The sequence below is a fragment of the Micromonas commoda genome, chromosome 9 (assembly GCF_000090985.2).
Source record: "Micromonas commoda chromosome 9, complete sequence".
Lineage (NCBI taxonomy): Eukaryota > Viridiplantae > Chlorophyta > Mamiellophyceae > Mamiellales > Mamiellaceae > Micromonas > Micromonas commoda.
Window position 1 is genome coordinate 164,663 of NC_013046.1, and position 15,811 is coordinate 180,473.

At 66.7% G+C, this 15,811-nt stretch overlaps 8 protein-coding genes across 8 annotated transcripts; 5 read left to right on the forward strand and 3 right to left on the reverse strand.

The window, feature by feature from the left end:
- Window positions 1–46: 46 nt before the first annotated feature.
- On the forward strand, window positions 47–1,431 carry WALI (predicted protein; the record flags this gene model as incomplete). The annotated part of the gene is made up of 2 exons (XM_002504121.1): window positions 47–134; window positions 452–1,431. The coding sequence occupies 2 exons, from the start codon at window positions 47–49 to the stop codon at window positions 1,429–1,431; spliced, it is 1,068 nt and encodes a 355-aa protein (XP_002504167.1).
- A 146-nt stretch (window positions 1,432–1,577) lies between these two features.
- Window positions 1,578–3,303, reverse strand: CUP201 (predicted protein; the record flags this gene model as incomplete). Its single annotated transcript, XM_002504434.1, has 2 exons — window positions 1,578–1,917; window positions 1,982–3,303. 2 exons carry the CDS (start codon window positions 3,301–3,303, stop codon window positions 1,578–1,580), a joined length of 1,662 nt encoding a protein of 553 aa, XP_002504480.1.
- Window positions 3,304–3,404: 101 nt separating this feature from the next.
- On the forward strand, window positions 3,405–4,784 carry MICPUN_102143 (predicted protein; the record flags this gene model as incomplete). The annotated part of the gene is made up of 1 exon (XM_002504122.1): window positions 3,405–4,784. One exon carries the CDS (start codon window positions 3,405–3,407, stop codon window positions 4,779–4,781), a length of 1,377 nt encoding a protein of 458 aa, XP_002504168.1. The 3' UTR covers window positions 4,782–4,784.
- On the reverse strand, window positions 4,780–5,790 carry MICPUN_108855 (predicted protein). The gene has a single exon (XM_002504435.1). The coding sequence runs from the start codon at window positions 5,752–5,754 to the stop codon at window positions 4,999–5,001; it is 756 nt and encodes a 251-aa protein (XP_002504481.1). The 5' UTR covers window positions 5,755–5,790; the 3' UTR covers window positions 4,780–4,998.
- A 936-nt stretch (window positions 5,791–6,726) lies between these two features.
- On the forward strand, window positions 6,727–10,119 carry MICPUN_61103 (chloride Carrier/Channel family; the record flags this gene model as incomplete). The annotated part of the gene is made up of 1 exon (XM_002504123.1): window positions 6,727–10,119. The coding sequence occupies one exon, from the start codon at window positions 6,727–6,729 to the stop codon at window positions 10,117–10,119; it is 3,393 nt and encodes a 1,130-aa protein (XP_002504169.1).
- A 43-nt stretch (window positions 10,120–10,162) lies between these two features.
- MICPUN_50475 (Thioredoxin/glycogen binding domain family fusion protein) lies at window positions 10,163–11,753 on the reverse strand (the record flags this gene model as incomplete). Its single annotated transcript, XM_002504436.1, has 1 exon — window positions 10,163–11,753. The coding sequence occupies one exon, from the start codon at window positions 11,751–11,753 to the stop codon at window positions 10,293–10,295; it is 1,461 nt and encodes a 486-aa protein (XP_002504482.1). The 3' UTR covers window positions 10,163–10,292.
- Window positions 11,754–12,528: 775 nt separating this feature from the next.
- Window positions 12,529–13,324, forward strand: MICPUN_102147 (predicted protein; the record flags this gene model as incomplete). The annotated part of the gene is made up of 2 exons (XM_002504124.1): window positions 12,529–12,675; window positions 12,938–13,324. 2 exons carry the CDS (start codon window positions 12,529–12,531, stop codon window positions 13,322–13,324), a joined length of 534 nt encoding a protein of 177 aa, XP_002504170.1.
- Window positions 13,325–13,667: 343 nt separating this feature from the next.
- Window positions 13,668–15,719, forward strand: MICPUN_61106 (predicted protein; the record flags this gene model as incomplete). Its single annotated transcript, XM_002504125.1, has 1 exon — window positions 13,668–15,719. One exon carries the CDS (start codon window positions 13,668–13,670, stop codon window positions 15,717–15,719), a length of 2,052 nt encoding a protein of 683 aa, XP_002504171.1.
- Between the last annotated feature and the right edge of the window lie 92 nt (window positions 15,720–15,811).

Here is a 15,811-nt window from a genome sequence, read left to right on the forward strand (position 1 = left end):
CGTATCGACCGAAACATCGACACCCAAAGCGCACGCACCGCTGAACATGTTCGCGGCGGTGGAGAGAGGCACCGCTAGGACCCCGTGGGAGTTTTCGATCCCCCGCTCGAGCCTGGAGAACGAGGGATGCACCGGTGCGCGAAAGACGAACCATCTCCCGCGATAAAATCGACAGTTTCCCGCGACCCGAGCGACGCCCGGTCGAGCGACTCTCGGCGCCTTCGTCCCGGGTGTTTCGCGCGGTTTCCATCGGTCGTCGCTCAAAAATCACGTTCCGCGCGTCAAACCCCGAGAACGACGGCCGGTACCTCCCACGCGGGCGCGTTTTCGGCTCGCCAACTCAGCACGCGAGATTAAAAAAGGGCGTGCGTGCGGAAATCCCGATTTCCTGCCTCGTCAGCCAACCGACGGACGTCCATCGCTCACGTCTCGACCCACGTTTCCCTCACAGAGGAGCACTTAAGGCGCCACCTGGACCACATGGTCACCGGGTTCGAGCGATCCACCCGGGTCCGCATCCCCAAGAACGACGCCAAGACCTACCACGACTTCGTCACGCGCGATCCCGCGTTCGAGGCGAGCGACAAATCGCTCGCCGTGGTCGTCCATCGCAAGGGCCAGCCCGAGGACGCCATGGACGCGGACGAGAACGCGCACGCCATCCTCGCCGCGTGGGAGGGATTCCCCGCGGTGTCCTACGCCGACGACGAGCGCGTCTCCGTCGCCATGCACGGCCACATCTCCAACGCGCCCGAGATTCGAGAGCTCTACGGGTTACCCCCCGCGGAGCCCGCCACCTTGGTGGATCCCCCCACGCCGGACAACTCCCACGGCCCTCGACGCTCGCGGCGCATCTCCGGTAACAAGGCCACCATGGACGCCGCGAATGCGAACGCGAACGCGGACGGTCCCCACGCCGGCGCCGCCAACGTCCCGCGGATCGAGGGCGCCAGGCTCGTGCTCGAGCTGTACCAGCGCCGGTTCGAGGACAAAGACGGCGATCCGAGCGATCAGCCCGTGACGGCGCTCACCGCCTGCGAGGGCTCGTTCTCGTTCGTGCTCGTGGACAAGGACAGGGACGCGATACTCATCGCCCGGTCATGCGAGAGCGACACGCACCCGCTGTTCTGGGGCACGGCGCCGGGGAACCCCGACGGCGAGGACTGGGACGGGTCGATGCTCATCGCGCACACGATCGAGTCGATCGACGAGCTGTGCGGCGGCGCCGCGGTGGCGTTCCCGCTCGGCGCGTTCTACTACGTCGACGCGAGCATGGACTACGGCGTGATTCAGAGGATGGTGACGTCCGCGCCGAAGCGGAAGGTGAAGCCGCTTCACAGGGTGAACTCATCCGGGCAGGTTTGCGGCTTGGGCTTTTACACCGAGAGCGGGCAGAACCTGGCGAGCCTCCACTCCAAATTCATCGCCTGACGACACCGCGGACGGAGGCGATGAACGCCACGAGAGACGAAACCCGCCAACGAGCGCTTCGACGACTTCCAATCGTCCGACGCGCCCAAACCCCTGTTGTAAAAGAAGTGACATGTAAAAGTTACCAACCCTCACAAACCCGTCACTCACTCGGCTGTACCAACCGCGTCCAGCCCGAACACCCGCCACCCGAGCGCGGACACCTCCTCAGACGTCCCCGCGCGCGCCAACTCGACCTTAATTCGCGCCCCTCGCCGCGCCAGCCTCGCCGCGCCCGCGCCTCGTCGCATGAACCCCTTTACGAACTGCGCCATCCGCGGTCGATCGCTCGCGTTCGGCGCGCTGCCGTGCGCCACGCGCTGGTCCCAGATCAAAAAGCTCCCCTCCCTCATCGGCACCCTCACTTTGAGTCGGTGCACGCCGTCGTTCGAGCCAAACTTGAACGAACCCGCGCCGGCGCCGCGCCACACAAGCCGGTTCTTATCCCTGTTAAAAAAAACCACGTCATCAGTCAGATTGCCCACACGAACGAAGGTTAAAATAAACTCACCAGTCCTCGTGCGCGTCCGCGTACCGCGTCGGGTCTCCCAGCGCGTCCCGCCACCTGTCGAACACAGCGTGAAAGCCCGGCACCAGCACCGTGCCCCCGTCCTCTGTGCGGTTGTCCATCAGCGCCACCACGCCCTGGCAGTGCGGGCCCGTCGCGGATGAAACCGCGTTGGTCTCTCGGCTAAAGTCCCTCAGCTCGTCAAACGTGAGGTGCTCCGTCGGTAAGACGTCTGCGGGGGCGGCGAAGTTCCACGGGTGCAGGTCGAGGTGAACGTTCGGACGCGTCCGCCACTGCGGCTTATCCAAAAGACAAAACGCGTCGTCCGTTAAGGACGCGCCAGCTGTGTCGCCCGCGGTGTCGCCGGCTGTGCCATCTCCGCCATCTGTGCCGTCTATCGCGTCGCGCCGCGTCCGAACGTTCACCGTCGGCCTGTACACGCACCACCTGTCCTGGCTCACGATCACCTCGCGCAGCGCCTCCTCCCGCAGCGGCGCCGCGTCGCCGCCGTGGCGGTGCGCCGCCGTCGGAGACGGATCACCGTCGTGATGTCCGCAAACACTGTCGTCTTCTCGTGTTAAAACCTTCGCCAGGCACGCGATGACTCTCGGGTTCTGTCGGTTGCGCACGCACTGCCTGGTGAACACCGACGGCTCCGGGGCGAGCCCGTACGTGTCTCTGTTGTCCATCAGGTCCCACGTGGTGACGTCGTGCCTGGAGAGGGCTCTGGACGCGCCGGGCGCCGGAGGGAACTGGACGCGTTCGAGGTAATCCCAAATCTCGGCTCGCGTCGCGGCGCACTCCTCGCGCGTGAGAACGTCGCGGTAGACGACGAAGCCGTACCTGCGGAAGAACGCCAACGCCGCGGCGTCGTCTTCGCGGGCGGCGGTGTCGTCTTCGCGGGCGGTCGTCGTCGTCGTCGACGACGAGGACGAGAAGGACACTCGCGGCGGCGGGAAGGACACCACGAATCCGTCCGCATCCATCGGTGGAGGGTCCATGGCGGGATACTCCGCCACCGCCGCGGCGTCGCGCGCCGCCTCCATCCTCTCGACCTCGCGCGGATCTAGTCCCTCCTTCGCGGCCTCGATGGCGGCGCGGCGCTTCTTCCGGCGCGACGCGGTGCCGCTCGGCACCCACGTCGCGCGCTTGAGCTGCGCGAGCTTCATCGCCGCGGACTTTACCCGCGCGGGCGACGCGCCCGCGGACTTGAGGGACCTCACGACGTCGAGCTGCGCGTCGTAGTCGTCGGCGTCCGGGATTAAGTCCGCCGCCGCGGCCGACGGCGCCGCGGGCGCGGCGGCGAGCGTCGGCGGCGTCGCCATCGAGACTCGCGGCCGGCCCGAGTGTCGAGTGCCCGTCGTCGCTAAGCACTGATGACATTTGTGAAAGTCCCGACCCCGCGTCGTTGTCGACACCGTCACTCATGGCTGAGGACGCGAACGCCGCGGGCGGTTCGGTGCTCGTCGCCGAGGTGCTCCGCCAACGCGCGGTGCGCGAGCGAGCGCGTTGGGAGGAGTTCAACCGGCGCGCGCGGGAGGAGGAGGAGGAGGGCGCGGAGCGCGGGAGGACGCGCCGGGCGCCCGCTCGCGGTGGCGACAATGGCGACGACGACTCTCGAGCGGCCGGGGCGCGGAACGACGAGGTGGACGAGACGCCGACGGCGGCGACGGTCGCGCGAACGGAACCGACGGATGGGGACGACGACGACGACGACGAACCCATGTGTCGCATCTGCTTCGGCGGCGAGGAGGACGGCGCGAAGGGCGCCGATCGACTCTTCGCCCCGTGCCAGTGTCGCGGGTCGCAGGGCCTCGTCCACGTCCGATGCCTGAACCAGTGGCGCGCGCGGTCGCGGAACAACGCGTCGTACTTCGAGTGCAACACGTGCCACTACAGGTACCACCTGGAGCGCGCCGCGTGGGCGGGGCGCCTGGAGGACCCGCGCGTACTCGCGGCGACGTCCGGATGCCTCGTGTTCTTCGCGGTGCTCTCCGTGGGCATCTTCGTCCGGTTGGCGGCGACCCGGGTGCTCGTTCCCCTCTTCGCGCGCCTCGCCGCCGTCGCCAAACGCGCGGGCGTCCCCCACGGCGCGGTGGTAGACGCCTTCGCGAACCTGGGCAACCCGCGTCCGAGCCACAGCTGGCGCGATTCCGTCCGAGCCGCGTACGAAGCGTGCACAGCTGGCAAAAAAGCTAAAAGTCTTACATGCGATTCGCCCGCCCTTCGGTCGTCGCTGATGGAGGCGCACAGGGTGGTCACCCGCGCGGTCGCGCTCGTCGACGCGTCGCCGCTGCACTTGGAGTTTGCGTTCTACCGCGTCGTGGAGTGGCTGCCGCCGTGGTGGTGCGTCGGCGCGCTCGACGGGTGGAACGATCACTTCCGTAACGGCATAACGATCGACCAGCTCGTCGGCGGCTCTGCTGGCGGCGGCGGTTCTTCGTCAGCCGACGTCGGCTCGTGGCGTCGTCGGTGGTGGTGGTGGTCGCCGCGTCACTGCGCCGGTGACGTCGCGGACGCGTTGGACACCGTCGTGGCGGGGCTCGTGGTGTTGGGTTTCACCGCGTTTGGGTGGAACCTCGGACGGCGGCTTCGGGGAAACTTCCGGTTTAATTTCGAGCACCTGCTGCTGCCGCTGGCGATGATGGTCTCGAGCCACGGCGCGCGGACGGCGAGGCTGATCGTGCCCCTCGGGGTGATGGGCGGGTACTACGAGGTGTACCGCGCCGTGCGGGTGTGGAGCAAGGAGCTGCTGACGCGGTTCGGGGAGCGCGTGCTCGAGGTCAGGCCGCGCCCGGGGTGATGATCGACGAAAAAATGCGTAATTTCAATATTCGTAAGAGAAGCAAACGGTTGTAACTGGTCATACACTCGGCGACGCCCGCTTTCGGCGACGCGTGTCGTCCGCGGCGGCGGATGTCTCGGCAACGGTGGTGGTGGTGGTACAGTGCGCAGCGCCGGTCGGTCGGCGCGCGGCGGGGCTCGACGTCAAACGCAAACGAAACGACGGACGCAACGTCTCAGTTGTCCGGCCGCCGGCGCCGCCGCCTCAGGTAATCCGGCGGCTCCTTTCCGCCCGCGTCGTCGCTTTTCGCCTCGGGTTCCCACCGCGGCCTCTCCGCGACGACCGGGGCGGTAAACTTGGACGGGAATATCTCCACCTTCTCGCGCTCTGGCTCCGCCGCGTCGCTCGTCTCCTCGGTAAACAGACGCTTGAGATTCTCGATGGACAGATCCGTGAGCCGCTCCACCACCGTGTCCGCCCCCTGCAGCTCGTACCGCGGCTGCCTGCCGAGGAGGAGCACGCTCTTGGCGCCGCACTCCATGCACGCCTCCGTCACGGTCGTGTTGTTCCCGAACACGACGCACCGCTTCGTGGTCCGACCCATCGCGGTGCACGCGCGCTCGATGGGTAGGGGATCGGGAAGCCAGTCGCTGACGTCCTCGCCCGACACCACGTTGGGCTCTCCGGTGGGCGAGTCCGAGTTTTCGAAGTACCGCGCCACCCCCAGGTCATCGAGCGTGACGCACAGCTGGGAGAACCGCTTCTTGCCGTCCATGACCGCCATCGGCACGTTGGCGCGCTGGAGCAGCTCCAGGAATCGCTCGACGCCGGGCTGAAGTTCGTCGACGGCGCCGCTCTCTTTCACGATATCCTCGAAGATCTCGACGCGCTCCTCGTTGTACCGCCGCATCTGCATGGGATCCCGCGTCCACCGCAGCTGGCGGGCGATGAAATCCTCGGGTTTCATGGTGTCGCAGTGCTTCAGGACCATCTCCGGGGGCGGCGGGTGATCGTGTTTCTTCGCGAGCTTCATCCAGCTCTCGCGGTGCTCCTTCTCCCTGCTCTTGATCAGGACCCCCTCCAGGTCGAAGACGCATCCGAACCAGGAGGTGGAGAGCATCATCTGGCGGACGAGCGGGTTGGCGAGCGTGGGGTCGTCGGCGACGCCGACGGGCGGGAAGTAGGGTTTTGGCGCGCCGCGCTCCTCCATCGCGGGCAGCGCGTCGGGGATGGTGGTCGGCCCGCCTCCGCCGGAGCCCGGGGCTCCCCCGCCGGGCTCGTCCATGTCGAAATACGAGCCCATCGCGGAGCGGCGGTGGAGGCGCGCGGGCTTCACGGGGCGCGCGGGTCGCGCGAGCGACGTCGCGGACGCGCGCGCGGGATGCGTCGTTCCGCCCCGGACTGAGGGCTTGCGGTGGGAGAATCCCCCTCCGGAAGAGGAGGAGGAGGCGGAGGAGGAGGAGGACGCGGCCGCACCCTGCGACGCCCGGCGACAGGGCGCGACCGGCGCACGGGCTCGCATCGCGGTCGCCATGTCCGTCGCCGCCGTTGCTCTCCGACCTTAGCCTCGGTTCGAACGAGGAAGGCCGGTGTTGGAAAGGGGCGAGAGGTGGACGCGGGGCGCTCCTCGCTTGTGTCGACGCGTCTCCGTGGCCAACGTTCCTGCGGGAAACCGAGAAAAACATGATCTGTCGAGTTTGGAGCCGTACGAATCGTGACCTGCGACGTGTAGGATATTTTCATACGCGCATTGGCTCAAGAGTCACAAGGCAAACAGTTATAGAAAATTGCGGTTTTGGTCCCAATTGTCTATTTTGAAAATGTCCGAAAATCCCTCGGGGAGGGCACCCTGAAGGGGCACTTTCCACGTCAAAATTCAGTCGAAGGGACACCGGGTCCGGCAGCGTCGACGGGAGGCAACAGGCGCCGCTCGCCCGCGCCCGCCCTCGCACGCCGCATCACAATGCCGGTGCACCCGCCCATGGTCCCGCGACGGGAGGGTCACACGCTGCGCGCGCCCCTCCTCGTTCCGGAGGTGGCGAGTTTCGAGGATGAAGATCCGCTCGACGTCGAGGCCGGCGACCCCGGTCGCCGGTCGTCCCTGGACGACGACACCGCGCGAGCCAACAGCGGCGACAGCGCGTCGCCGTCATCAGACGACACCGACGCGCTGTGGCCCCAGCCCGCGGTCCCGTCGCACCGAAACCCGGGCCTCGAGACCCTGGACTACGAGCCCGTGCACAACGACGTCCTCCACGAGATCTTCGCGGACGACCGACGGAATCGCTCCCTCACCAAGCACTTCTACGGCTACACCGGCCTCACGCTGGCCAAGTACGCGCTCACCATCGTCGTCGGCGTGTGCACCGGCCTGTGCGCCGCGTTCATCGACTTCCTCGTCGACGAGGTGTACGCGCTGAAGCAGTGGCTCATCCTCGAGAACTTTTCCAAAGATCCATCAAACGCGGCGACCGACGAGGCGGCCGCGGCGCATCGCTCGGCGCACTACGTCGCCGAGTACGTGACCGGATACACGGCTCTGTGCCTCGCGCTGGTGCTCGGCGCGGCGTCGCTCTGCCTCTTCTGGGCGCCGCAGGCCCAGGGCGGCGGCGTCACCTCCGTGATGGCGTACCTCAACGGCACCGCCATCCCGGGGCTGCTGAGCTGGAAGTCGCTCGTGGCGAAGATCTTCGGCGTCGCCGCCGCGTGCGGCAGCTCGCTCGCGGTGGGTCCCGAGGGGCCGATGGTGCACATCGGCGCGGCGATGGCGAGCGTGGTGACGCTGGCGATGCCGAGGGCGTGGCTCGGGGAAGTTCGAGGCGGCGAAGCGTACGACGACGACGACGGGGACGACTCAGATTTCGACTCGGATCATGATTCGGGCGCCGGCGCGCGCCGCGCTCACACGAAGGCTTCCCGCGAAAAGGACGAGGACGAAGACCTCTTCGACGCCATCGACGACGCCGCGAGCCTGGAAGAATCCAGACGCCGCGGCGACCTACTCGCGGGATCGATCGCGGGAAATAACGGGAACGGCGGAAACGACGAGTCGGCGGGACGGTCGTCGGGCGGGCCCCGCGGAAGTAACGGCCGCGACGGTCGACGACGCGGGCGCAGGCTCAGCCGCGGCGGCAGCAGCGCCTTCTCCGCGCACCACGCGCACAACGGCAACAGCGCGGGCAATAACAGTAGCGCGCGGCAGCCCACGCGTAGGTCGACACAGCTGTCGCGGCTTTTGCTCGATTTAGCGTCCAACGCGACGCAGCGCGAATTCGTCTCCGCGGGCGCCGCCGCGGGTTTAGCCGCGGCGTTCGGCGCCCCGATCGGCGGCGTGCTCTTCTCGTTGGAGGAGGCGTCGAGTTACTGGTCGAGGAAGGTGATGTGGCGGTCGTTCGTGTGCGCGGCGGCGGCGACCATCGTGTTGGCGCTCTGCATGGAACGCGGCAACGCGGGGATGCTCTTCTTCGGAGGGGTGAGACCGGTTGCGCCGAGGGATTACCTCCACCAGCTGCCGTTCTTCGTCGTCGCCGCCGCGGCGGCTGGAGTGTGCGGCGTGGTTTTCAACCAGCTCTCGCACTGGCTCACCGCGCACGTTCGCCCGCGGAACACGGCGGTTCATTTGAGGCTTCTCGAGTGCGCGGCGGTTTCGGTGAGCACGGTGGCGCTTCGATTCTTCGCGGCGCAGAGGTTCGGGTCCTGCGTCGACGCGTCACCGGCGTGGGAGGCGGACGATTTCGGCGTGCGATTCCTGTGCCCGCCCGGTAAGGTGAACGACGTCGCGACCGCGTTCTTCTCCTCGCCCAACAAGGCGATCGGCTGGATGTTATCGATGGGGGAACACGCTTGGGGCGAGCCTTACGGTTTCACCCCCGCGGGTTTAGGCGCGTGCTGCGGGTTTTACCTCGTCATGATGATCGCCGCGTACGGCACGGCGGTTCCGGGCGGGATCTTCATGCCGAGCATATTCCTCGGCGCCTGCGGCGGCGGTGCCCTCGGGCTCTGCTTCCGCGAACTCCTGCCCGAGTCGTGGGACGTTCAGCCCGGACTGTACGCGCTCATCGGCGCGACGGCGATGCTCGGCGGCGTGTTCCGATCGTCCATATCGCTCGTCGTCATCATGGTCGAGGGGACCGGCGGGATCACCTTCGTCTTTTGCATCATCGTCGCCGTCGTGGTCAGCAACGCGGTGTCGTCGTGGCTGCAGAAGCACGGCGTGTATCACATGGACCTCCACCGAAACGATAACGTCGCCTACCTCTCGGGCGAACCACCGCGGAAGTTCGCGTTGCTCACCGCGAGGGATCTGATGGCGTCCCCCGTATCGTGCGTCGCCGAGACCGAGCGACGTTCGAGGGTGCTGAGTTTGCTGACCGAGACGTCGCACAACGGCTTCCCGGTGGTGGACCCCCGGGGGCGACTGGTGGGCATGTGCCTGCGGTCGCAGCTGAGCGTGCTGATCCACGGGGATAAGCACGCTCGGCCCGGATCGCACCCCGGCGTGCGCAGGGCGCTCGACACGTACATGAGGGTGGCGCACCTCCGCAGGCGGCCCATGCCGCGGCCGCTGCTGCCGCGACGGTACCCCCCCGCGACGGCGCTCTCCGCCGCCGCGCTCGCCGAGTACGATCGAGAGATGTCCAGACGCGAGAGAGAGACATCCGGACGCGACGGGGGAAGGAATCAATCGCCGGGCGAGGACCGCGTCGGACTCCTGCTGAACGACGCGTTCGCCGCCATGCACGCAGGCGAAGGGAGACGGGCGTATGATGATGAGGAGCCCTCGGAAGAGGACGAGCGCCCGCTGTCGCCTCCGCTGGAGCGACCGAGAGACAGCGGGGGATTCGGGTCAGAATTTGGAGGAAGCGCGCGAGGGTCCGCGCCGCTGTCGCAGGTGGCGCAGCTCGAGCAGGACTCGGAATCGAACGCGCACGGGTCGACGTCCGCGAGCGAGAGCGTGGACGGAGGCGTCCCGTCGCGGCCGTCGTCCCGGGGAGTACCTCATCCGCAACAGAGCCGGTTCGCTCAGTTCCAAGAGGAGGTCGCCGCGGGTGGTGGGCAATTTCCCAGCCACCACGCGTCTTACCGCCCGCCCGTCTTCGAGCTCGGCCAGATTCGCGACTCATCTAACGAGGACGACGACGACGAGCGTTGCGACGAGGGCGCCGCGAGCTTGGACGTCGCGAGCTTCATGCACCGAGCACCGCTCGCCGTGCAGGCGGATTTTCCGGCGACGAGGGTGTACTCGGTGTTTACCACGCTCGCGTTGCGCCACCTCACCGTGACGGACGCGGGGAACAGGGTGCTGGGGATCATCACCAGGAAGGACGTCATGGCGGCGGTGGACGGAGCGCACTGACGTTGACTCGGCTCGCGTTCGTTCGATTCCGTTCGCCGCGCTTCTCTCGGTCTTTCGGCTTATATTATATACGAAGGTAAATAACTGTTAGGAGTACCTCATCCGTCGGGCGCCTCTCCGCGGTTCGAAACATCCCTCCCGGCGGGTCGTCGTCTTCCTCCGCGTTCGTCTCGTCATCCCTCGTTGAGCCACTGCTCCTCCGTCAGGTTGTTGCTGTTCAGGATTCGCTCCACCCTCGCCACTCGCTCCTCCAGCGTGAGCAGGTCCGATTGGGTAGCCACCGCCGGCGACGCGGCGACGACTCCCGCGCCCTCGCTGGGGCTGAGCTTGTACCCGGGCGCGCTGGGATTACTCGCCTGCGCCTCCCGTTCCTTCCGCATGAACTTCAACCGCTCGAACGCCGCCGCGCGCTCCTGCTCCACCGCGGTCTCGTGCTCCGACTTGGTGGTGTAGCTCCCCTTGGACACTTCGACTTTTTTGGGAAACGACGAATCCGCGCCGATGGTGGAGACGGTGTTGTTGGCGACGGCGGACGGCGGCGGCAGCTCCGGGGACTCGCCCTCGTCCCCGTCGCCGTCCCCATCGCCGTCCTCGTCGCCGTCCTCGTCCGAGCTCGGCGGCCTGAACTTGTCGATCGAGCTGGTCACGATCCCGGATCGATTCTTCGAGCTGGCGTACAACGACCGGGCCCTCTCCGCGTCCGCTCGCCGCTTCTCCGCCATCCGCTCCCTCACCTCGTCCGCGTCGGATTCCGCGTAATCTCGAACCCTTCGATCCCTCGAGCCACCCCGCGCGCGCGCGCCGGACCCGACCCTGCCGCCGCTCACCCCCGCGGCGGCGGCGGTCTCCCGGTCCGGCGCGTGCATGTCCAACGCCACGGGCGAGTAATTCACGCCGACGCCCGGCGGCCCTGGCGGCGCCGCCGTCGGCATCTGCACCCACTGAAACGGCCAGTGCGCGGCGCCCACGAAGATCTCGTTGTTGACGTTCTCCGCCTCGTCCGCGATGATGGGATAGTTGGGATCCACGATCCACGAGCCGTCCACGATGAACTTGAAGCGGAAAGTGCCCGTCGGGAGTATGCATGTGGCGACGTGCGTCGCGGAGGATCGATCGTCGAGGGGTCCGTCGCCGCCGATGTCGTTGACTTTCGTCATGGTGAGCGTGTGCGTCCATCCGCCCGCGGGGTCGCCGGTGATCATGACGTCATCGCCGCCGCCGCGCCACACGAACGTCACGTGGTGCAGCTTGACCAGGCTCGACAGGTATGCGTCGTCCTGCCACTGCTCCTGCGTCTCGGATTTATTCGCCGGCAGCGCGCATCGGATGCCGCGGTTGGCCTCGATGGCGTCGGTGAGCCTCTTGAACTTGGTGGGATCCAGGCTGGAGGCGAAGTCGGCGAGGCGCGAGCCGCTTCCGTTGTACACGTGGAAGTAGGGGAGCTTGACCACCCCGAGCTTGCGGCACAGGTCCTTGCACTCGTCAAACTCCACCTTGACGAAGAGGACGTCGGACTCCTGCGCCGCGAGTCGGCACAGCCTGGGGTAGAGCCGCCGGCAGCTGTTGCACCACTTGGCGTAGAACTCGACGACGAGGAGGGTGGAGGCGCGCGCGTTGCCGTACGCGGCGCGCATGACGTCGCGTAGCTCGTCCTCGGATCGAACGTCGATGAAATTGGGAGGCGACGGCGCTTCGTACCACCTGCGCGCGAGCGGGACGGATGGGGGGAGCGGACCTCTCAGCCGGGAGCTTTTTCCTTCTCGTCAGGGTTGGGGTTGCGACCTCGTCGGGCGGGACGCGGCGGGATCGAAAGGAAAGTTAAACGCACTTGTCGTCGCTGGAGATGCGCGCGTGCGTCGAGACGTCGGGTCGGACCGCGTCGCGGCGCGAAACCGAGACGCCGAGGGCGCCGGCGGGCGAGGAGGCGCCGGCGACCCGCGAAACGGCGTCCCCGCGCATGCGGTGCGACGATGTCGGGGCGGACGCGAGTCGCGTCGCGAGCGGCGTCGTGGACGCGCGCGAAGGCATCGAACGCGTGGATCCCGCGCGGGGCGCGATGGACGCGCGCCCTGGCGCGGTTCGCAGGGTCATCATCGGATTTGCGTGACGCCCCTGTCGCGCGCGAAGCGAGAGTGGTGGGGGGGAAGGCGATAAGCCGCTGGCTGGGCACCGCATGACAAATGATTCGGAATTCGAGGTCTCCGTTTTTGGCCGATCGGCAAGTCTTTCGACCCTATTTGCTCGTGTAGACAAATAAATGCAACGGTAAATAGGCTTTTTTGGTCGCCGATCGTGACCAGGAGCCTGTGGTCACCGGGCGATCAGCCGTGCTGAGGTCCCCAAACAGGACGAGCAGCGGAGCGGATCCGGTGTTGATATCCTCGCCAACTGCGCAACGTTCAGACGAGCATGGCGCTCCTAGAGCTGGCGCGCAAGGGCGCGGGCCTTGTGGCCCGCGTCGATTCGCAACCCGCGCTTCAGACTTTCGCCAGGGCCATGACCGCCAAGGTCAACCAGGTGACCGGCGCGCCCATGGAGCTCTATGAGAAGCGCAAGGTGCGCACACCCGCGTCCCTCCCGTCCTCCCGCCGTGGGAAACCCTATTTTCAGCCCTCCGCGCGCCCCGACAGCGCGCGCCGCGGCCTCGACGGCGTCGCTCGCGATCGGCGTCCAAGGACGAGCGTCGATGCGGTCGTGGTCGGCGTCGTCGCCGTCTTCGGCGTCGGCGTCGGCGCGTTCGCCGCGGTCCTCCTCTCTCTCGATCATCGTCTCCAGACAGCTGACATCCCACCGACGCCATCCGCCCGTCCTCCGTCAGGTGGTCATCTTCCGACCCGCGCGCGCCGCCTGCCAGCAGGGAAAGGCCCTGCTCAACACCTGGAAGATCCACCCCGGCGAGCAGCAGAAGTGGGAGAACCCTCTGATGGGCTGGACGTCCACCGGGGACGCCATGGCGCACCAGTTCAACTCCATCCTGTCCTTCGACAGCAAGGAAGCCGCGGTGGCGTTTTGCGAGAAGCACGGGTGGCAATTCGAAGTCCAGGAACCGCAGCTCATGGGCAAGGGCGCGTCCACCATCCCGGGCGCCGGGAAGGCGGGCGTCAGGCCCAAGTCGTACGGGGATAACTTCGCGGTGGCGAGGAAAGGGATCCCCGTGTGGCCGCACCCGGGCTTTGAGGGAGCGAGCCAGCGGGCGAAGAAGTGAGGCGACGCCCGACCTTTAACGTTGTTCCATACGTGTGTCTCAACCGTTGTAATTCAAATTCGTGTCGATGTACGTGTAGACGCGAGACGCGCCGCGTCGTCTTCGATGCGCCTTCGAGGCTGGCGGCACTCGCTCCGGCGACACTCGATCGCGATTGATTTTCCACCATCGGACCATCGGAGCGGACAAACGCACGTGCCCGTCAGGTGTGTTGGGAGCGGCGAGATTTATTCGTCGCCGCCGCCGCCGTCGCGCACTCGGCGAGGCGCGGGCGGATCGCGAGCGGCGGCCATCCCACGCGTGGCGCGCGCGCGAGATACCTCGCATCACTGCGTAGGTAACCATGCCGCCTAAATACAAGATGCGGTGTCACTACGACGTCCTCGGCGTCAACCGCGACGCCGACGACGCGGAACTGAAACGCGCGTATCGCAAGTTGGCGCTGGAGTGGCATCCCGACAAGAACGCGCACCGGCAGGAGGAGGCCGAGGAGCGTTTCAAGGAGGTCAGGGGCGCGTACGAGACGCTTTCCGACCCTAACGAGCGAGCGTGGTACGACTCGCACAGGGAGGCCATCTTGAGAGCGGGGAAACACGCCGCGGGGGGCGAGGACATGAGGCCCGAGGATGAGATCGACCTCATGCCGTACTTCACGTCCAACGCCTTCAGGGGTTTCGGCGACGACCCGGGCGGATTCTACCAGACCTACGAGACCCTCTTCGCCGCGCTGGACAAGCAGGAGCAGGCCGCGAGCTTGGCCGCGGGCAAGGACCACTTCAAGGCGTCGCCCGCGTTCGGCGCATCCGACGCCCCGTGGACGCAGGTGAAGTCCTTCTACCAACACTGGGGGCTCTTCGCCACGATGAAGACGTTCGCGTGGGCGGACGAGTACAACCTCGCGGAGGCGCAGAACCGCAAGGTCAGGCGCCTGATGGACGAGGAGAACAAGAAGCTTCGACGGGGCGAGGCGAGGGAGTTTAACGACACCGTCCGGCAGCTCATTGCGTTTGTTCGCAAGCGGGACAAGCGGTTCATCGCGCACTCCGCGGAACAGGCCAAGCTGGAGAAGGCGCGCGCGGCGGCGGCGGAGCGCAAGAGGCTGGCGGCTAAGAAAGCCAAGGCGGAGGCGGCGAGCGCGTACGTCGAGGCGGACTGGGCGCAGGCCGAGGCGCCCGAGTGGCTGGCCAGGGAGATCGAGAAGGAGGAGGAGGCCAAGGCAAGAAAGGAAGCGCGGAAGCAGGATCTGTACTGCCCCGTGTGCAAGAAGAAGTTCAAGTCCCAGAAGCAGTGGGAGAACCACGAGCAGTCGAAGCAGCACAAGGCGGCGGTGCAACGATTGAAAGAGCAGATGATGGAGGACGAGGAGGTGGTCAAGGCGGCGTTGGAGGACGAAGACAGTCAAGGCGAGAGCGACGACGAAGAAAGCGAAGGCGAGAGCGACGACGAAGCCAGACGAAACCTTCGCGAGAATCTTCGCAACCTCAACCTGGACGAGAATGACGAGAATGACGAGGCGGAGAAGGATGAAGAGACGGAGGATGAGACGGACGACGAGGAGGAGCGAAAGGATCTGTATCGGAACTGGGTGCCGAAGGACAAGAGCAAGAACCCGCGGCTGGCGAGCGAGGACGAGGAGGAGTCCGAGGACGAATCGGGCTCGGACGAGGACGAGGACGCGGCGCTCGCGAGGATGATGGGCCACGCCAGGACCAAGGCCGCCACCCCGCGCGCCAACACAGATTCCGACAACGGCGACGGTTCGTCTTCCGAGGACGAATCCGAGGACGAAGACGACGCTTTGGGTCGGATGATGCGAACGAAGCGTCGAGTCGCCTTCAAGGAGCCGGTGGCCGCCGACGCCGGGGAGTTAAGTTCTGGGTCGGGGTCCGATTCCGAGACGGAGTCGGTCACGACGGTGGGCCGGGCCGAGCGGCTCGCGCGGAACAAACCTCGGGCGCTGCTCAAGAAGGGTAAGCTCAACGCGCGGAAGAAGGACGTCGAGGCGCCCGTCGTGCCCTCCAACCCGCTGCACCTGTTGGACTCGGATTCCGACGCGATCGCGGAAGGGGACGAGGACGAGGACGATGAAGGCGCCGCGCGTGCGGCGGCTCAGAGGGCGAGCATGTTCGATGTCCTCGACGCTGAGGTTGTCGATGACGGCGCCGGCGTGACGCCCGCGCCGGACGATGACGACGATGACGACGGGGCCCAGGAGGAGGCGGCTGCCAAGAAGCCGAACAGGCGCGCCAAGAAGAAGGGCTTCGAGAAGCCCGACGCCGACGCGGGAGCCAACAAGATCAGGTGCCAGCTGTGCAAGATGACGTTCGCGTCGGGCAACGCGCTGCACAAGCATCTGAAAGACGCGCACAGCGGAGTGCACAAGAAGAAGCGCTGAGTCGTGATGCTAGCGCCGCCATCGCCCGACGTAGAATCAAACGACGGCTCGGGGTTTATGCGACTTTGACTACTCTTAAAAGTTACCTTCGT

Excerpts from the sequence above, each read along its gene's own strand:
- MICPUN_108855 (XM_002504435.1), bottom strand. The coding sequence starts at position 5,754 with ATGGTCCTGAAGCACTGCGACACCATGAAACCCGAGGATTTCATCGCC.